Source organism: Vipera berus (assembly GCF_964194415.1).
Source record: "Vipera berus genome assembly, chromosome: 3".
Classification (NCBI taxonomy): Eukaryota; Metazoa; Chordata; class Lepidosauria; order Squamata; family Viperidae; genus Vipera; species Vipera berus.
The window spans coordinates 206,546,303-206,567,298 of record NC_138204.1 but is presented as its reverse complement, the minus strand read 5'-3'; the positions used below and the strand labels follow the sequence as shown (position 1 = coordinate 206,567,298).

The window sequence follows — 20,996 nt, the reverse complement described above, 5'->3', positions numbered from 1 at the left end:
CAAGGGGTTGGGCTAGAAGACCTCCAAGGTCCCTTCCAACTCTCCTGTTATTCTGAACTGAGCAAGTCCCTTCTCCTCTTAAGCTTGATTATTCTTCTTTCCCAAACAAAAGCAACAAATGGTTTGACCGGGAAAAGCAAAACCTTCCCGGTATTATAAGCATTCTTGGCGGCTTTTGGCAGAGTCTCTCTTTTATTTTTCCCTAAGCCAGAGGTCTTCAAACTCGGCCCTTTTATGACTCATGGACTTCAACTCCCAGAATTCCTCAGCCAGCATGCCTGGCTGAGGAATTCTGGGAGTTGAAGTCCACGAGTCATAAAAGGGCCGAGTTTGAAGACCCCTGCAAAGTCTAAGTCACACCGGGGACATTTTTCGGTTTGATTCGGAGCCACCAGCCCGGAGTCAGGGATGAACCCCCACCCCCAAAAAATGGGGTTGCCGCGGGCACGCGCGCGGAGGAGGAGGAGGAGGGGCTGCTACTGCCCAGCGCGCGCCCGCTCCCTCCTTGCCAGAATCCCGCCGCACGAGAAAAAAGGGACGAGGCGCGTGCGCCGGCCACTTCCTTGTTTTCCTCACGTGATGCGGCGGCGAAGCCGGGGTGGTGGTGGGGGGGGGGGAGAGAGGAGTGGGCGGGGCGGATTAGTAAATCATTCTCTCTCCCTCCACCCCCCCCCTCTCTCTCTCTCTCTCTCTCAAAACAAAAACTTACCGGAGCGCATGCGCTACTTGGAAGGCTTGAAGGAGGGCGCGCCTGCGCGTTGACGCCCGCGCTCTTTCTCGCTCCGACCATCGCCCCCCCCCCCCCATCCTCCGGAGTAGGCGGGGCAGGCGAGCAGGCAGGCACGCGCCCGCCCGCTGGCGGAGGCGGCTGCAGCGGGCGGCGCGGGAGCGCGCGCGGAGGGAGGGAGGAGGGAGGGAGGAAGAGGCGCGTTGCTCGGGCGGACGGACGGACGGGCATCCTCGGCGGTCCTGCTCGGGGGGATTGCAGCCGGCGTTCTCCTTTCTCCTCTCCCGCCGCTGTTGCTGATTTTTCCCCTCGCCTGGTCCCTTCCCTTCCCCCCCCCCGCCGGCTGCAGCTTGGGGGGGGCGCAGCGGAGGGGTAGAGGGGTCGCCTGCGCAAGTTAGTAGCTCTGGGCTGAAGGGGAGACCCTCTTGCAGCAGCCCCGCCAAGGGGAGAGTGCTCCGTCCCTTGCAGAGCAGTTTCCCCCCCCCCCAGTTTCCAGGATTGGGGGGTGGGGGTGAGGGCTACGACCCGGGCCAAGAAGGAGAGATGGACTCCCCCTATTTTGGGGAAGGGGAGATGCCATGGGGCTGGTGTACCCTCTCCGGGCTGGAGGAGATCTTGGCCGAGCGCCCCTTCCTCTCCTGGGGAGGCTGCCCACCCCTCTCCCCCCCCTTTCCCCGTTGCTGGGACCAGGAGAGATCCAGTGGCTTTCTGGAGCTGGGAGAGATCACTTTGCATTTTTGCAAAAAAGGGGGAGGGGGGGGTTGAATGGCTGGACCTGGCACTCTGCTGGCAGCTTGTTAGCAAAGTCTGGGGAGATCTTGGGGGTGGGGATAGTTGGGGGTGTGCCTGGGACGCGCCCCCTTTGGGAGATAGGGGCTCTGAGAAGACCTGAGCAGCCCCTGTTGACTTTGGATGGCGGAAGACGAGCTGGTCCTGGGGAGACAGAGGTGGCCCAGGGGAGATTCCTCCCCCCCAACCCCTAGTATAATCGCTTCCCGGAAGGGCATCCTGCTTCTCCTCTGTTTTTAGCAGGCTCCCACTGCAGTCAGAGCCCAGCTGATCTCCTCTCCTTGATGCCCTGCCTTGTCTTTAATGCTCTCCCTCTCTTGTCTCTCCTTTCTTCTCCTTGTGGCTTTCCGACTGTCCCCATTGGGCAGGACCATGCCGGACCAGATCACTGTGTCGGAGTTTATTGCTGAGACGACGGAAGATTACAATTCCCCAACGACGTCCAGTTTTACCACCCGGCTACTGAACTGCAGGAACACCATCACGCTGCTAGAAGAGGTACAGTACATGGATGTTTGTCCTCTCCGTTTGGGCTGCGGATGCTGCCTTGCATCCTTCGTGATTGTGACATGTGTGCTCTGGGCGATAAGGGGCTACAGAGCTCCTGCACCCATTTGAAAGGCTGGGAGGCAGGCCAGCCTGCGTGCTCTCCCTGCCATATCCTGCTATTTATTTGGCATTCATGGTGACACTAGGGGCAACAGAGGCAAGATTGTTTGTCCATATAATTACGCAGAGGAAATGGTTGTATGGAATGAATGAAGCTTGGTGTATCTTTGGCACAGGTGAAACAGTAAATAATTAGTGGCAAGGACAAGCAGTGGAGGAAATTGCTCACATATGCGGAACCCCAGCAAAGTCTCCAATGAGAAGTTGGAAGATGATAAAAGTAAGGGAGGATACGGTGGTTTATTTTGTGACAGGAGTAATGTGCTCAGTCTAATCCATTTTCCCCAATATTAAATGTCAAAATTAGCAAAGATGTCCTTAATGTCTGCAAAATATACATGTGGAATGGACTGTACAAATCTTGCAGACCAGAAACTGTGTTGTTTTTATAAAAAGAATGCATAGCAGAAGACATTTTTGCAAAATGAAGCAAAAATAACCTATTTCATTTTTCTATCATGTCATTATATCATTCCTTAAATCGTTATCCCATCATCTTACAGTCATTGGCTAAAAGGCTACAGAATTAACTTAGTATTTTTCTGGCATCCTTTAAATTATTGCTGGCAGAAAATGTTTCCTGGCCTTCTTGAAAGAGCTTTAATTCCCTGACACACACTGAGATTGCACTGATAATGCTTTTGCTTTAGGGAAGACAAAATGACATTCTGAAAGATTGGTGGTAATTGTGTCTTTTATTCAAAGAAGTCTTGCTTAAAGCCATTTTAATGTTGTTAAGTAATTGGATAATAGAACCAAAGATCAATTTCATAAAATGTCTTGTTGAAGGAATGGCATTGTTTCATATTTGTAACTTTCTACTGTGCTGTGGCTGCTTGATAGTTTTTGCTGTGTAAGTACTGTTTTGTACAATTTCCCAAATGATGAATGTAGCCAATCAAATTATCAAGTGTTCATTCAGCTTAAGAGATCAGTGTGTTATGGGGTCAATGGGTTTGGTCCTGAATCCTTTTGGCTGGCTCTTCCAAGGTCTGTTGATCATGTTGAGTCTTTCTCTTAAATCCCATTATGTCATCTTTCAAGCTTTCTTCTGAAAGGAGTTTGGTAAGATAAAGGAAAATCAGAGCTTTGCTTGCAGTTTGACAAAAGATAAATCACTCCTGCTGCTACCATCGATTTCTGGTTTTCTGATCCCAAAAAGATGTAGACGGGAGGAATTTACAAGTCATATGATTCTCTGTCATCTTGCCTGGATAGGGTGGGGAAACAGCTGGAATCTGACAATTCAGGACTTTTTCTGGGTGACCTTCAAGCTTTAATAAAGTGCCTTTGAGGATTGTTGTCATTTAGCAAGCAATTTTAAATCCAGTTGCAACTGTGAAATACTAAAAGACATTATGTTACTCAAGTTAACACTTTTGCCAGGCAAAATGTATCCACGGTGACCTTCTGTGTTGGCTGCATAGACTTAATGTATCAATCTTCATAGTAAGCTTAGAGTTTTACTAGATTTTTTTTTCATTAGAGTTTTGTAGAAGCTGCTACACTTTGGCTAAAATGTGTTATGAAAGTATTTTCTTGAAGGCTGCAGTCTTAAAGCATCTTGGGTAAAATAAACTCTTGAAATAAATTGGATATAATTATTAGGTCAGCATGTATTCAAATCCTTGGCAATGTTCAGAATAGTGAATTTAGAGATATTTTTATTCTTTTTGAGAATGCTCAGAAATATTGTTGGACTAACCCAGTTAGTCCAGTTTTTAATACTAGGCTACTTCAAGATATATGGACTACAATTCCCAGAATTCCCCAGCATTGAAATCCACATACCTTAAAGTAAGGATCAGGCCTTTGTACCATAATTTCTTAAAGTTATTTTATACATTTCTTTTCTTTGGTTAATCATTGAATTTCTCTTCTTTTTCTTGGTAAGAAAATAACAAATATCAGTTTTTTAAAAAAAAATCGTTTTCTCTACTAACAAGAAAGCAGAAAGATGTTTTTTTTCCTTGTATTTATATCATAACAAATGGAATTAACGGAGAAAGAAAAAGAACTAATGAAATTCAGTGGTTTTATTGATTGTCATTTTTTGTTGTTGTTTAAGTAGCAAGCCAGATTGTTGATTGCTTGGTTTATAAAAACTTAATGATTTTCTGTAACATTTTAAGGACTTAATTTTTCTCTGCTGGAGAAAAGAATCCTCAGCATGGCCATTTGAAAACTATTTAGTGAAATGTTTGAAGCAGAAATGGTTGCAGTTGATAAAATCCCTACTTTACCTAACGGATTATATTTTTAAGAATAATTACCAGTAATTTTTTCTTCAAAGTAGTTCTAAATCAATTTGCTGAAGAATGTTAGGGGAGAAAAAACTATATGCTACCACTATGCTTATTTATTTATTGAATTTATATGTCGCTTATCTTAACTGTTGAGTGACTTTGGGCAGCTTACAACATCATAAAACAATAAGAAATATTAAAATTATTAATATACCAATAATAATAATAATACACATAATTAGGCCATGCAAAGATGATATTTTTCCCCCTCAGGTGCCCTGTATTTATATTCTGATATCGCCAACATTGTTTGGAGATACTACTCAAATACCAAAGATTTTACCTTGAATAAAGACAATGTAAGTTTGAATTGCAAACAATGATGGTCTATCCCACTATAGTTCTGCATTTTGAATACTGTTTACTCAGATGATACAACATAGAGAACCATGATGAGTATTTATTGGAAATCTTTCTGTGTGATTCGTTGAGATGTCTAAAAAAAAACACATTTTCTACTGTTGTCTCTAGTTTTCTCTTTCATTACTCTGGCAACATGGGCTTATTAGAAGTATTTTGATGCTAACCTGACCTTGAGCTAGAAATGAAGCATTTCAGAGCTTCAAGGAAGAAAGCTGACATTTTGAATGAAACTGGATCCAAAATGGCTACCGTTTTTTTGCCTGTTAAGTGTATTTGGAGCCAGTTATCTTCTCTGAAGCCTCTGCGGGACTTTGCCAGATAAGAGTTTATTCCCAAAGACAGTAATCCATTGTGTAGACCAGGGGTCTTCAAACTTGGCCCTTTTATGACTTGTGGACTTCAATTCCCAGAATTCCTCAGCCAGCGTGCCTGGCTGAGGAATTCTGGGAGTTGAAGTCCACAAGTCATAAAAGGGCCAAGTTTGAAGACCCCTGGTATAGACTAAAGTTTTCAAAGTTGGAGACTTTATGGTGGGTGGATTTCAGCTTCCAGAATTCCCCAGCCAGCCTAAAACCTGGGATAGATTTTCCACCCATCAACTGATGGGTAGCTATATAAAACAGATGGAGGATGGCTGCATGAATAATATGACCAGTTTCAGCTTATTGAGAAGGGGTATCCAGAAGACTGCTTTTGAATTGTGGTGTTGGAGAAGGCTCTTAAGAATCTTTTGAAGCAACGAGATCAGACCAGCCAAGGAAATCAACCCTGACTGTTCTTTGGAAGGACAGAGACTGAAGCTCAAATGCTTTGGCCACTAAATGAGAAGAGAGGTATCATTGGAGAAGATCCTGGTGTTGTGAAAGATTGAAGGCAAAAAGAGAAGGGGACGGCAGAGGAGTAGATGGTTAGATGGTGTCATTGGCACAAAGAACATGAATTTGGACAAACTCTGGGAGATGGTGGAGGATAGGGGAACTGGCATGCTGTGGTCCATGGGATAGCAAAAGTTGGACACGATTTAGTGACTGAACAACAGCAAAATCCAGAAGATCCAGCAGTTGTAATTGATAGTTACAGCTGTGATGGCACAGTGGTTAGAATGCATATGGCAGGCTAACTCTGTCGACTGCCAGCAGTTTGATCCTGACCGGCCCAGGGTTGACTCAGTCTTCTGTCCTTCTGAGGTCGATAATATGAGGACCCAGATTGTTGGCGAGAATATGCTGGCTGTTGTAAACTGCTTAGAGAGAGCTGTAAAAACGCTATGAATTGGTATATAAGTCTAATTGCTAGTGCTATTGCAGACATACGGAGTTTGGCATTTGAAATGCTTTCCATTCGCTTTACTAACTTAGCTCTGGGTCATGTGACCAGGAAGGATGTATGGAGCACACACAAATATTCTGAGCCTCTGCCTTGCTGTTCCTTTCGTCGGAATACACGGGGAGTTTTTGTTTTTTGTTTTTTTTTAAAAAAACCTTTGCAGTCTCTATCCTGATCTAGCTTCTTTTTCCAGTCTGACCTTTCTTTTGTTGACTTCTACCCCCCACCCCCCCATCAAATTTGATCCCATTCTGTTCAGTTATTTGGGAGAGTTATGCTACCAGTGGAGACAAATCCTTTTACTTACACTCTTTTTCACATTCCATTGGGTTGGAAAGAAAAATAAAAAAAAAGAATCTCTCCTTGCAGAAACTCAAAACTCGCAGCATTCAAATTGTCAAAACAGAATAATGTAATATTTGTTTGACTCTATATTCATTCCTGGCAATTATCATTATGCAGTTTGACTATGTGCATGTGTATATCTATATATGAATGCAATATATTTGATTATATTGTAGCTGATTATATTATAGCTGATTATAGTGTAAATATAATTTGTGGGAGTCCTGCTGAATGTGATCAAGTGCCCATTTAAGACAGTATCCTGTTTCATAAAATGTCCAAACAGATGTCTCTGGAAAGTCTACATATAAGATATAAAGACAGTAATTTATTTATTTTTAGCAGTTTTGGGTACCATGTGGTATTCCAAAGGGATCTAAAAGTAATGGTAAAATACAGGTAGTCCTTGACTTATCACCACAATTGAGCCCCCCCAAAAATGTGTTGCTAAGTGAGACAGTTAAGTGAGTTTTGCTCAATTTTATGGCCTTTCTTGCCACAGTTGTTAAGTGAACTGCTGCAGTTGTGAAGTTAACAACACGGTTGTGAAGCGACTCTGGCTTCCCCATTGACTTTGCTTGTCAGAAGCTTGCAAAAGAGAAAGTTTCCCATACAATTAAATTTCAATTACGTGCTCTGTTCAGTTGACCATAAGAGTCCTACTCTGTAGTTTTCCTTTTTTGCTTTCTGCAATTTGTGACAAAAGAGAGAGGAAACAGGATGTTGTGGAAGTTGAAAACCTACTGTTGGTATAATATCAAACAAATATTTTTATGTCTTGATTCATTATTCATTATTCTGAGGTGTGTCGACATGCATGCACAGTAGTATAATTGGTGCAGTTGCAGTCTGGTTGTTGGTGCTACTGTTTTTAGGCAGTGAACAGTGCATATGTTATCAGATAAATACCATGAACCATCCTGTTCTTTCTGGATATTCAACAGTAGTTAATGCCTCATCATTGGAGTGCTTCAGTGCAATTTATTATTTTTGCAGGCACATTAGCACAGTCCTTTTAGTGTGCTGAATGGAAATGGTCTCTTAAGCTAGTGAAGTTTGAATGTTTAAAGCGTACAGCTGCAGGCGGTAATGGCTTTAGGAAACAGAATCCAACAGCAAATGCTATACATTGCTCAATATTTATGCACATTGGTTTTTGTGACTATATTTGGTTGAGACTCGCTCTGAAATTTTGCACTTAGAGGTCTGTGGTGCACGCATGTGCCTTTAATCACTAGACACGCTCGCTACAAATTTTAGTCTTCAGATTCCATAGCAGTGGAATAATACAATACAAGCTGAATTGAAATTCCACATGGATTTTGCACGAGGATATTGGCAGATACGATTATTGCAGCTTGCTGTTGTAATTAGTACCTTTATCCTACAGTTGTAGAAATGGCAGGAAGTATTATCTGCTATAAAGCAAAGATAGCCTATAACAAGTTATTCGGCTTGAGACATGCAGGAGCAGTGGGTTGATTTTTACAGACTTCTGTGTTCATGGGATTATTTTCAAATAATTAATACCCTAAAAAATTAGGAGGGGCGCGATGGCTCAACGGTTAAAGATTCTGAACTTGTCAGCTGGGAAGTTGACAGCCCAAGTTCGAGACTTGAGCGTCGTACAATGAGATGAGCTCCCGTCCCTTGCTGCAGCTCCTGCACACCTAGCAGTTCAAAAGCACGCAAATGCGAGTAGATAAATAGGTACCACTTCGGTGGGAAGGTAACAGGATTCTGTGTGCTTCAGCGTACAGTCATGTTGGCCACATGGCCATGGAAGTGTCTTTGGAAAAACGCTGCCTCCCTCGTCCAAGAAGCGGTGATGAGTATCGCACCCTAGCATCAGACACGACTGGATAGTGGAAACTTTTTACCTTTTTTAATCAATTAGGAAAATCACACCCTAATCTAGGAACTACCAAGAAGAAAACCATAGTCACACCAACACCAACACTGACAGGGCAACCTATTGTATATAATCTGGAAGCAAAAGCCAGTCCCTATCAGCACTGAAGATCTAGTTGGGTAATGAAAAATCTTCCAGAAAAGAGCTAAGCTCAGAGAAGATCAAAGACTTCAGTCCTAAACCAGGGGTCCCCAACCCCTGGTCCGTGGACCGGTACTGGGTTGCGGCATGCCAGAAACCAGGTCACGCGAACAAGCATAGCCCCATCCGTGGGATGCAGGCACTCTCTGGTCCGTGGAACCACGAACTGGTCCCTGGGGACCTGTGATCTAAGGAACACTTTGCATGGACAGCCAAAAATGGGATCATAATGCTTAGATGATGTTAAAAGGATAGTTTTTGTGTCATTAGCTCTTCGTAGTTAATTATATTATATATACCGTATTTATCGGCGTATAACACGCACCGGCGTATAACACGCACCTCATTTTAAAAAGGTGCGGTATTTACTATGGGTCATTAACATTATATCGGCGTATAACACGCACACATCATTTGCCCCCTATTTTCAGTGTTCGCTTAGTTTGGTAATTTTAACCCTTGATTCTAAATGTAGATGTACAAGAGGAAAAGCATAATAGCATTACTTGAACACAACATGCTTCCCTGCCCATGAGGATTTAAGACACTAACAATACGCATGCACACACACACACACACACACACACACATAGAGTCCTCAACATTCAAGCATAATTGAGCCAGAAAAAAATTAAGTCTGTTTTGCCCCAGTTTACAACCTTCCTTGCCACAGTTGTTAGTTACATGTTTGTTAAATAAATCCCCATTGACTTTGCTTATGAGGAGGTTGGGAAAAAAAACCCCAGTCATAAGTCACTTTTTTCAGTGCCATTGTCACACCAAACAGTCATTAAAAGAACTGTTGTAACTCGAAAACGTCCTGTATACACACACACACACACACACACACACACACAGAGAGAGACAGAGAGACAGAAAAAGATGGTAGCATATGAATAGCTTGAAACTTTTCTCCACTTTGCAGGTTTTGTTATGTGGTCTGTGATAGGGTTTTATCTTATCCTACTGCTTGTGCTCAAATGCTGAAAGAAAAATATTGATGTTAATGCCCAATGAATGTTTAAGCAGAACATCCAGTTATTGTTAGGACAGAAAGCAATTTGCTGCAAAATAAAACTCAGTGTAACTAGGCCAGCATATCTGTAGTTGTTTTTTTAAAAAAAAAACAAAAACCAGAATGATTCATAATAAGGGCAACAAATGGATGTGGGGGACGATTGCTAAGTCACATTATAGTTATAATTAAGTCCCAGAAGCTGCTTGGACATGAATTTCCAATCTGAGTAGATAGCCACTAGCAAAATACTTTTTGTCTTCTTATCCTTCAAACCCCGGATGACCTTTTTGGAGAATTACTTTTGTTTTTTTCCTCTACACAACTGGAATTTCCTTCTCCTTTTGAGTCTGGCTTTTGGAATTTTTTTAAATGAACACCAGAACCCTCCTGTAATTTGCTCTACAAAAAAAAACAACAACAGCGTCATGATGATTTTCTAGAAGTGAATGGCTTAAGCGGGAGTTCTCAGTAAGGCCACTCTGCTGTGTCTGTTTTCCAGTGAATTTGTTCAAAATTGGGCTGAGTCAAATAGAAGGAATAGGGAAAATATAGGTGACTGGCTCTGACTTTACTGTCCTTCAGATCTATGGATTTTAGTTTCAGACTGTCTGGCACTGGTCAAGCTCCAAAACACCTGAGGGCAGGACAAGAAGCAATGGATGGAAACTAATCCAGGAGAGAAGCAATTCCACATGGATTTTGCACGAGGATAGAACTAAAGAGAAATTTTCTGAAAGTTAGAACAATTAATCAGTGGAACAACCTGCCTCCAGAAGCTGTGAATGCTCCAACACTGGAAGTTTTTAAGAAGAGACTGGACAAAGATTTGTATGAAACGATATGGAGTTTCCTGCCTGAGCAGGGAGTTGGACTAGATGACCTCCAAGGTCCCATTCTATTTCTATTCTATTCTATTCTATTCTATTCTATTCTATTCTATTCTATTCTATTCTATTCTATTCTATTCTATTCCATTCCATTCCATTCCATTCCATTCCATTCCATTCCATTCCATTCCATTCCATTCCATTCCATTCCATTCCATCCCATCTGAGATATTTTGGACATTGATTTAGGATTGGAATAAGTCAGTGCCATGGTACTTCGGCATTGAATCAGGAGCAGCATTATAATTACTGAAAAGATATTGAGAAAACTTTGTTTGGGTTAGAATATCTTTTGTGGGATCCTTGGTGCTCTCTGAGCTTGATTGTTTTCTTGTAGACAGGCAACATCTTCAGTGCACTTCAGAAGATTCAGTGCATCTTCAGTGCACTGAAGCACTGATGATGTTACCTAGTTGGGTCATGAAACGTCTGCAAGAAAACATCCAAGCTCAGAGACCACCAAGGACCCTCAGTTCAACCCTGAGCTACAGCTATTCTCTTCTGTTGGTATATATCTTTTGCATTCCCACTTAGATTGAAATTCTAAAGCAAATGCTGTAAGACATAACAGTGTGATGAACACCCTTTTCATACCAAAGCTACCAAAAGGAGATTGCTTCTGTTTTCCACAAAATACAGTCTGTTTTGGCTAAGCCAGGGCAAACTGTAATGATATGAAAATGATCACATCCTGAGCTTGTTGGGGAAAGGATGAGGAACGGACAGATGGATAAACTGCTAAACCGCATCTTTCACAAAAACCCTCTTTTTCACTACTAGAATGGTATGAGACCCTTTTTTCAAGAGGTCTTTACAAATTTATACCCTGGAAAATTCTTTCAATCTAACTTGAAAAATAAGTTAATTACTATTGTTATGAAGGACTGTAATTACATTGCAAAATATGTAGTGTGTTTTTTTGAAAAACCCTGCTAGATATTGAAGTTTTTGGTTTACAATTGCCATCTCAATTTCTGCCAAACACATTCTTCCTCCGTCATAGTGGCATGGCTAACCCAGAATCTGAGTCAGAGTCCTTTGTTTTAAAATCCATGGTGGATGTTTAAAATTTTAGAAAGAGTAAACTGACAATTGAACATACAGAAATTTGTTTCAAGTGATGGAAAACGCCACCTCTTTTAAAAGCCCATGAAATGGATCTTTTTGATGGTGTTCAAATACTGTACTTTTCAAAAAATGTTGCCTTTTTTTTAGATTATGATATTATATATTGGTGTTATTATTTGTTTGATATATTGATATATGTTTGATTGTTTGATATATTGATATATGTTTATATATATATATATGTAGGTCTTGGCATATTCGGGTCTTTTCCTGTGTAAGATTGAGAGTGTCTTGGCGACGTTTCGGCAAGGTCCCACTCGTCATCTTCAGGCTGGTGTCTTCGGCTTCGTGCTTGTGCGAGCAAAGTGTGATCGGAGCTGCTGTCTCTCTATAAATAAGCACGAAGCCGAAGACACCAGCCTGAAGATGATGAGTGGGACCTTGCCGAAACGTCGCCAAGACACTCTCAATCTTACACGGGAAAAGACCCGAATACGCCAAGACCTACATACCTGTACCTGTGAAAATCTACGAATACATATACATATACATATACATATACATATACATATACATATACATATACAGAGAGAGAGAGAGAGAGAGAGACTGACTGTGGCCTAGGGGTTAAAACAACTGCTTAAGATGCAGTCGGCCCAGGTTCGAATCTCAGAAGGGTATGGCTGATTGATGAGAACAAATAAGTTTGAAATGATCATATCAGTCTCTATTCTTTGTTAGCAAGCCAAAAAAGTTACATATATATATTGGTATATATTTGCATATAGGTTTGCAGACATTCAGAACTTTAGGTTTGACAGCAAAGTATGCATTATATTTCTCTCCAGTTTTTATTCACACCTGCCAAAATATCAGCAAAATTATTATATTTCTAGACTTGGTTTGTGGGTTTTCATAATCAAGCAAAGGTGTATCTACCTCAGTTTGTCAAGTTTGGAGGGGCTGAGAAGCTTAAAATGGAGATAACTTTTATATGGAGTGCTTGATGCTTGATGCTCCTTGGACTTGGTTGTTTGCTTGCAGACATTTCATTATTCAACTTGGCAATCATTATTTCACAGTATCCATGAGGTATTCGGGTCTTTTCCTGTGTAAGATTGAGAGTGTCTTGGCGACGTTTCGGCAAGGTCCCACTCGTCATCTTCAGGCTGGTGTCTTCGGCTTCGTGCTTGTGCGAGCAAAGTGTGATCGGAGCTGCTGTCTCTCTATAAATAAGCACGAAGCCGAAGACACCAGCCTGAAGATGATGAGTGGGACCTTGCCGAAACGTCGCCAAGACACTCTCAATCTTACACGGGAAAAGACCCGAATACGCCAAGACCTACATACCTGTACCTGTGAAAATCTACGAATACATATACATATACATATACATATACATATACATATACATATACATATACAGAGAGAGAGAGAGAGAGAGAGAGAGACTGACTGTGGCCTAGGGGTTAAAACAACTGCTTAAGATGCAGTCGGCCCAGGTTCGAATCTCAGAAGGGTATGGCTGACTGATGAGAACAAATAAGTTTGAAATGATCATATCAGTCTCTATTCTTTGTTAGCAAGCCAAAAAAGTTACATATATATATTGGTATATATTTGCATATAGGTTTGCAGACATTCAGAACTTTAGGTTTGACAGCAAAGTATGCATTATATTTCTCTCCAGTTTTTATTCACACCTGCCAAAATATCAGCAAAATTATTATATTTCTAGACTTGGTTTGTGGGTTTTCATAATCAAGCAAAGGTGTATCTACCTCAGTTTGTCAAGTTTGGAGGGGCTGAGAAGCTTAAAATGGAGATAACTTTTATATGGAGTGCTTGATGCTTGATGCTCCTTGGACTTGGTTGTTTGCTTGCAGATATTTCATTATTCAACTAGGCAATCATTATTTCACAGTATCCATGAGGTATACAGTGTTTGTATATAGCATATGCTGATGCGTTACCATCCCTAACTTCATTTCTTATTCAAGCTACTGCACAAACAAGCTTAGGATTATAAAGAAGGTGAATGACATTGTCTATGTTGTTATTTGGTATTTATATTACATATTGAATTTGTGTTGGTTTATTTTAATGTGGGTTAAAAAATTAATTGTTCCTTTAATTTATCTTGATTAAGATTGTAACCTTTTCTGAAATACAGGTAGTCCCCGAATTATGAGTATAATGGAGCCGGCCTATTTCAGTCATAATTCGTGTGACAGTTGTCAATCGGGTAAACCACGTGACTGACCCAATTTGTTAAGTGGACCAATTGATCCTCTTGGGGTGGTTTTTGCCAAAAATCGGAAGTAAATGCTGGTTCTTGGCAAAATAGTTGTAAAATATGGTCATGTGACTGCAGGACACTGCAAACAGATTTAAATGCAACCCAATGCAGTCAATATGACTGGGGGGGGGGAGCGGGACAGCTGTCATAACTTTGAATCTAGGTGGAAAGTAGATTGGGGAGGGTCTATCATAACTTTGAATGGTTGCTAAGCGATGGGTTTTAAGAACTACCTCTGGATACCATTGCTATGGAATTTTGTACATCACTTCCCTAGCACATTGGGACATAAGAAAAGTTGATTTATGCTGCTTCTTATGTTTCTCTGGATGAACAAAATAATATGCTACATCTCAGGTATTTCTAGATCAAATTAGCAATGTCAGTAGCTTATACATAATATACATACATGTGGGTACTCATTACATGTACGTAATTGAGAAATGACCTTATGAGGAAGTTTACTTTAAGGAAGTGCTTTAATATATTTTAATACCTTTTATCTTGCCAAATTTAAAATTACTGTTAAGACTGTATTTATTCCTTTAAAAGTAAACTCTTATATTTAGAGCTTAGAAAAATATCACTTAAGATTGTATTCAGTGGTGACTTTACTGAGAAGGAAGGAAAAAGATGCTCCTTATATCATTTGGAAGAGTCTTGTTATTATTTTTGGATGGATGATGAAAGTGGTGTTTAAATTAATTTTAAAAAACCCTCCTATCACAAATGTATATTAAATCAGGCTTGTATTGGCAAGATACAATTGAACTCAAAGGATCCATTGAACAGACTTCAGATTTATACCTCTAAACATCTATAGATTTAAGATTGTAGATTTCTCTCTCTTGATGTTGATGATTCCTTAGATCAGTGTTTCTCAGATGTGTGGACTTCAACTCCCAATTTTTAGACATAATGGACGTCAGCTCCCAGAATTCCAGAGTCAGCCATGCTGTATCAGGAATTCTGGGTGTTAAAGTCCACACATCTTAAAGTTGTCAAGATTGAGAAATGTTGCTCTGCATGTTCACTTTGGTTATTGGCAGATGGTATTTTTAAAAAAGAAATATGTCCAGCCTTAATATTAAAAAAAATAAAAATCCTTAGCCTGAACAAGCTGGTCATATTCCTGCAATCTGAACATTGCAAACAGGACTAATGTGTATTTTTAAGTAGCTGACAAATGTGTATTTTAAGGTAGGTGGAAGAACGTTGCTCATGTTGATCTTCAAAAATAGAAGAACAAAAGAAACAGACTTTTGAGGTATTCCATATTTTAACCTGTTCCTTCCACATCTTACAGCATTAATCCATAAGCTACAATTCTTTTGCCTCTGACTAATTATGTTATCAGTGAAGGCAGCATTTTAAAATAAATCCTTACAGGAAATGTGGTTTTGCTATATCTTTCAGGTAGGGATTGCTATTATTATGATTTAGTTTGTGTATGAAATTTCTGTTGTAAGGTACATTTTTACACAATGTAGGTTGTATATTTTTGCGAACTATCAAAACAGAAAATTGAGAACACGTTTGGTGTAGTGGTAAAGGTGCTGGCCTGGAAATTAGGAAACTGAGTTCTAGTCCTGCCTTAGGCATGAAAGCCAACTGGGTGACTTTGGCTAATCACCAGGAGATTGTGAGTTCTAGTCCCACTTTAGGCATGAAAACCAATTAGGTGACCTTATGCCAATCACTAGGAGACTGTGAGTTCTAGTCCCACTTTAGGCATGAAAACCAATCAGGTGACCTTGTGCCAATCACCAGGTGACTGTGAGTTCTAGTCCTACCTTAGACATGAAAACCAGCAAATTTGGCCATTTTGTAAGTCAGGTTTCTCAGTGTCAAAACCAATGGTTTTAGATAACGGTTGCTGCTCTCTCACACTTTGTTGTTATGCTGTTTAACTTGTGCTTTCTATGTTTTTCCATTTTTATCTGCTGTAGTTTTTCTTTCAAACTAAACTTATTGCTACACATAGATATAAACGAACATAAGTAATTTCCAGAGATTCCCATCTGCTAACAGAACAGAATCTGCCAACAGAATGTTTTCTTTACCCATGTATCATCCAGATGTGTCTCAAGTAGTTGGGGGCTCTTTGGACCAAATTGGAAGATTAGGGAAAGGATCTGTTTGTGTGTTTGCGTGTCTCTGTCTGTGTGCACGCACTTGCACACCAGCAGGGGGAAGAGCAGTGAGCAGGTCTCCTTAGCTGAGCAGAAATCTGCCTACCTAATATTAGTATGGAAATGGCAAAAGAAATTGTTCTTCAGTGTGATTAATGTTTTAGGTATTATAAAAGAATGGAGTTTTTTTTTAAAAAAATAGCATTATGATGGATACAAAACATTGCAGACAATTCTCCAAGTTCATAAACAGTCTTGAAAAAGACCCCACATTTTAGAGGTCAACCAAACAGATAGTATGTGTGTAAGGACTAAGGGACTACATGATAGCAATGTTCCAATATTTGAGGGGCTGCCACAAAGAGCAGAGGGCCATCTTATTTTCCAAAGCGCCTGAAGGCAGGACAGGAAGCAAGGGATGGAAACTAACCAAGCAGAGAAGCAATCTAGAACTAAGGAGAAATTTCCTGACAGTCAGAACAATTAATCAGTGGAACAACCTGCCTCCAGAAGTGGTGAATGCTCCATCACTGGAAATTTTTTAAGAAAAAAAATAGGGCAGCTATTTGTCTGAAAGGGTATAGGGCAGGGGTAGGCAACCTCGGATCTTTGATGACTCATGGACTTCAACTCCCAGAATTCCTGAGTCAGCTGACTCAGGAATTCTGGGAGTTGAAGTCCATGAGTCATCAAAGAGCCGAGGTTGCCTACCCCTGGTATAAGGTATCCTGCTTGAGCAGGGAATTGGATTAGGAAACCTCCAAGGTGACTTCTAACTGTTATTCTATTATCTCTCCCCAAAATATCTTCATATTGTGCCAGAACACTGGTTTTATGTGGCTTACAAAAAGCTTTCTACTTTTGGGGAAATCCTAATTACTGTAGTGTTTTCTATGGTTACCAGTGATTAAGGAAAGAGTGAGGTGTTGGGCAATTAGGAAAGTAGGTTGGGGTTTTCAAATACCTTTGAGAGCTATTACATCTTTAATTTAACATCTTTTAGAATTATGCCACTCATTAGTTTATCTTTTGTTCTATAAGCCATACTTTGGGCATAAATACTTATCTCTTTTAATCAATTTAAATAGAGGCCTGTTGGAAGCAGGGAATATAGGTGAATTATTCTTTCATTTCCAGTTTGCATGTTTAGTGCATCTGTAAAGCTACTAAAATTGCATTCAATGCAATCATTTAACTTGGGTTAGGTGACATTATTTGGGGTCTGTCCTGCTCTGTACATGAATTGTGCAATTTGCTGGATTTGAATGAATTTTTTTTCCCGATTTGCGAACTACACAAGTTGCTGATTTTTCTCTATTCACTCTCTGTTATACCATTAAAAAAAAACCTTAATCCAACTTAATCAAGCTTAGCTAGGTATTTATCTGGTCTGTTTAAACATGTTGTGCCAACGTCGCTGCTCAGATATGCTGCCTTTTTAAAGAAAATAGCAGTTACTGTTTGAGCCTTATCAGAGCTAAGTAGGTTTGGTTCGTGATCATGCTATTGCCACAGATGATTAAAAAACAATGATTGTTTTAAAGAAGGGGCCTTAGATATGATTATAACAGCACAAGTAATGAAGTAATAGGGCAACTCTGAGATTGGATGTAATCAGTCAGCCATTATCTTTACTCTCAAGTCTTTTTCTGCTTCAGTTGTTCTCTTTTCACCTGACTTGGAGTTCAAACTGTTATTGGCATTTCAAGTAATAGGAATGACTTTGCAACCAGTGTTTCCAGAACTGAGCAGTGACACATATGCATACTTTTGTAGTTGAGTATGCGAGTGACATGTGTGCAATTTTTTTCCTTTGATGCTAAGAAATGTTGATCTTGCAACTTCTTTATGAATCACAAACAATTTTACAGCATTTCTGATTGCATATTTATGTATTAGGAAAAGAATGTTCAGTCCTGGGGTTTTTTTTTCTATATGAACTGGAAGAAATGGAGAAATTCTACTGTAGAACTTCCTGTTATTAGTCACTGAATTGTTATACAGCATCATGTATGTGCGCAACTAAAAGTAGTTTTCATGCAGGTATCCCTCGGCTTACAACGATTCATTTAGTGACCATTCAAAGTTACAACGGCACTGAAAAAAGTGACTTACTACCGTTGCAGCATTGCCATGGCCACATGATCAAAATTTGGACACTTGAGAACTGGTTCGTATTTATGATGGTTGTATTGTCCCAGATGAATAGAGGAGTGGAGTGGAGTGGAGTGGAGTGGAGTGGAGTAGAGTAGAGTAGAGTAGAGTAGAGTAGAGTAGAGTAGAGTAGAGTAGAGTAGAGTAGAGTAGAGTAGAGTAGAACAGAACAGAACAGAACAGAACAACAGAGTTGGAAGGAACCTTGGAGGTTTTCCACTCCAACCCCTGTTCGAGTAGGAGACCCCATATCATTTCAGACAAATGGTTGTCCAATCCAGAACATTTACAACTTCTGCAGGTAGGTTGTTCCACTGATTAATTGTTCTGACTGTCAGGAAATTGCTCCTTAGTTCTAGGTTTCTTCTCTCTTTGATCGGTTTCCATCCGTTGCTTCTTGTCCTGCCTTCAGGCGCTTTGGAGAATAGCTTGACTCCCTCTTCTTTGGGGCAGCCCCTGAGATATTGGAAGACTGCTATCATGTCACCCTAACACCCCTATCATGTCCCGGTATTATATAATCCCTTTTTGCAACTTTCTAACAAGCAAAGTCAATGGGGAAGCCAGGTTCATTTAGCAACTGTGTTACTAACTTAACTTCAGTTAGTTAGTTGGCAAAAAAGGTGATAAAGTGGAGCAAAATTCGCTTAATATCTGTCTCACTTAACTACAGAAAGCTTAGGCTGAACTGTGGTTGTCAGTCAAGGACTAACTGTACTAGCTGGAGCAGGGGCATTTGTAAACCAGGACAATTAATTGCTGATACTAACTAATGTTTTAATTGTTGGGCTTAATTAATTTAATGTATTTTAATTTTATATTATCTTTTATATTGTATTTTATGCTGCCCTGTAAACCGCCCTGAGTCCTTCGGGAATAGGGCGGTATAGAAATCTAAATAAATAAAATAAAAAATAATTACAGGTAGTCCTAGAATTTTGATCGTAATGGAGTCTGCCGATTATGGCCATAACTTATGCCGGTTATAAAACACAATCGACCTGAGTTTACGTCCTTCTTTTGTGGTGGCTGTTAAGCAAACGCTGCAATTGTTAAGTGAGCCAGTGATGCACTATGAATCAGTTTTGCTGAAAACCGGGAGTAAATGCTGATTTTCACCAAAACTATTGCAAAATGCAGTCATGTGACCACAGGATGCTGCAAACAGCTGCAAATATGGCCCAGTTGCCAATCATCTGAAGTGCAGTCATGTGACTTGGGGGGGGAAGCTGTTGGAACTTCAAATCTCATTGTAAGTAGGCCTGAAGTTGGTCCATCAGAAATTCAAATGCCCACTAAGCAACTGATTGTAATTCGAGGACTACCTGAATGAATGTAGGAGGAGAGCCACGCTACTTACTACATGGCAGCAAAACATCTGAAGCTGTTTGGTGGCATCTTTTCAAAGTAGCAGATATTATTAATTATTTGCCTTTCCAAGCAAACTGCAGCTCACAAAATATTGTGCCTTTTAATAACATTTGGTGACTTTAAAAGGTGCGTTGGGATTCTTTCTGATTTTTGACTAGTTAATGTAAATAGTGGTACAGAAAATTGGAATGAGTCATCCCCTCATCTTTTGTGGTAAGTCTTTACTCAATTTCAGGAAATCTTGGAGGAGTTTTAATCCATTTTACTCCTAATGAATAGCTTGTTAGATAATTACAGTCTAATGGAGACTTTTCTCAACAAGCACCTGTAGGACGAACAATTTGCTGCTTAGCTACCTTATGTCGTTCACTTAGTGTTACATAGATTTTTTTTTTCAAACTGTATCAACTGGCTTTAAATTTATATGACTTTTAATAAGTATATTTTTGAATTAATTATTCTGTGCTGACAGTTTGTTTTCTATGATTTAGTGGAAGAAAATGCTTATCATGTAACTATGAAAAGATATCAAGTACACGTATCCTCAACTTACAACAGTTTGGTTACTAAAGCTACTGTATAATGCACTGGAAAAAAACTTATGACCATTTATGACCATTGCAGCATCAGCATGGTCACGTGATCAAAATTCAGAGGCTTGGCAACTGATTCATATTTATGATGGTTGAAGTGGCCTGGAGTCATGTGATCCCCTTTTGCAACCTTCTGACAAGCAAAGTCAACGGGGAAGCCAGATTCACTTAACAATCATATTACTAACTTAACTGCAGGGATTCACTTAATAATTGTGGCAAGAATGATCGTAAAATGGGGCAAAACTCACTTAACAAATGTCTCACTTAGCAACAGAAATTTGGGGCTCAATTGTGGTTGTAAGTTGAGGACTACTTGTATAGTCTTTCTTTGGTGGCCAATGTGTAGCTTAAGAAATCCAGAAACTAATCAAGGAGAGAACTTAGAACTAAGAAGAAATTTCCTGACAGTTAGATGCTCCAACACTGGAAGTTTTTAAGAAGAAATTGGCTAACCATTTGTCTGAAATAGTATAGGGTTTCCTGCCTGAGTAGGGAGTTGGACTAGATGACCTCCAAAGTACTATTCTATTCTATTCTATTCTATTCTATTCTATTCTATTCTATTCTATTCTATTCTATTCTATTCTATTCTATTCCATATATATATGTAGAAAATTCCCTCATAGAGTTCAGTCAAGGATTATATTCCTGTTTGTCTAAATTAGGGATATCAAACTGTCGGCCCGCAGGCTGGATGCATCATGCCGAAACTGCGCCCACCCCATTGCCAGCAATGGGGGAAAAGTCGCGATACATTGCACGATGTCACGTGTTCGCGAGTTTGGCATGCCTGGTCTAAAATTCTTTCTGGGCAATTCTGATACAGTAGATAATTCTCACTGCATGAAGAAAAGAGAGGTCTTATCTTATTGTGAATGTTTATGCTTATGCTT

At 40.2% G+C, this 20,996-nt stretch overlaps 1 protein-coding gene across 3 annotated transcripts in view; it reads left to right on the top strand.

Annotated features, from left to right (window-relative positions):
* Positions 1–943: 943 nt before the first annotated feature.
* The window catches only part of ASAP1 (ArfGAP with SH3 domain, ankyrin repeat and PH domain 1), a 107,198-nt gene continuing 87,145 nt past the window's right edge, over positions 944–20,996 (top strand). For all 3 annotated transcript variants that reach the window (XM_081323303.1, XM_081323302.1, XM_081323301.1), the window contains exons 1-2: positions 944–1,120; positions 1,885–2,014. In XM_081323303.1, coding sequence (XP_081179429.1) covers positions 1,889–2,014 — 126 coding nt within the window. In that variant the 5' untranslated portion in view covers positions 944–1,120; positions 1,885–1,888. The remainder of the gene's footprint in view (positions 1,121–1,884; positions 2,015–20,996) is intronic.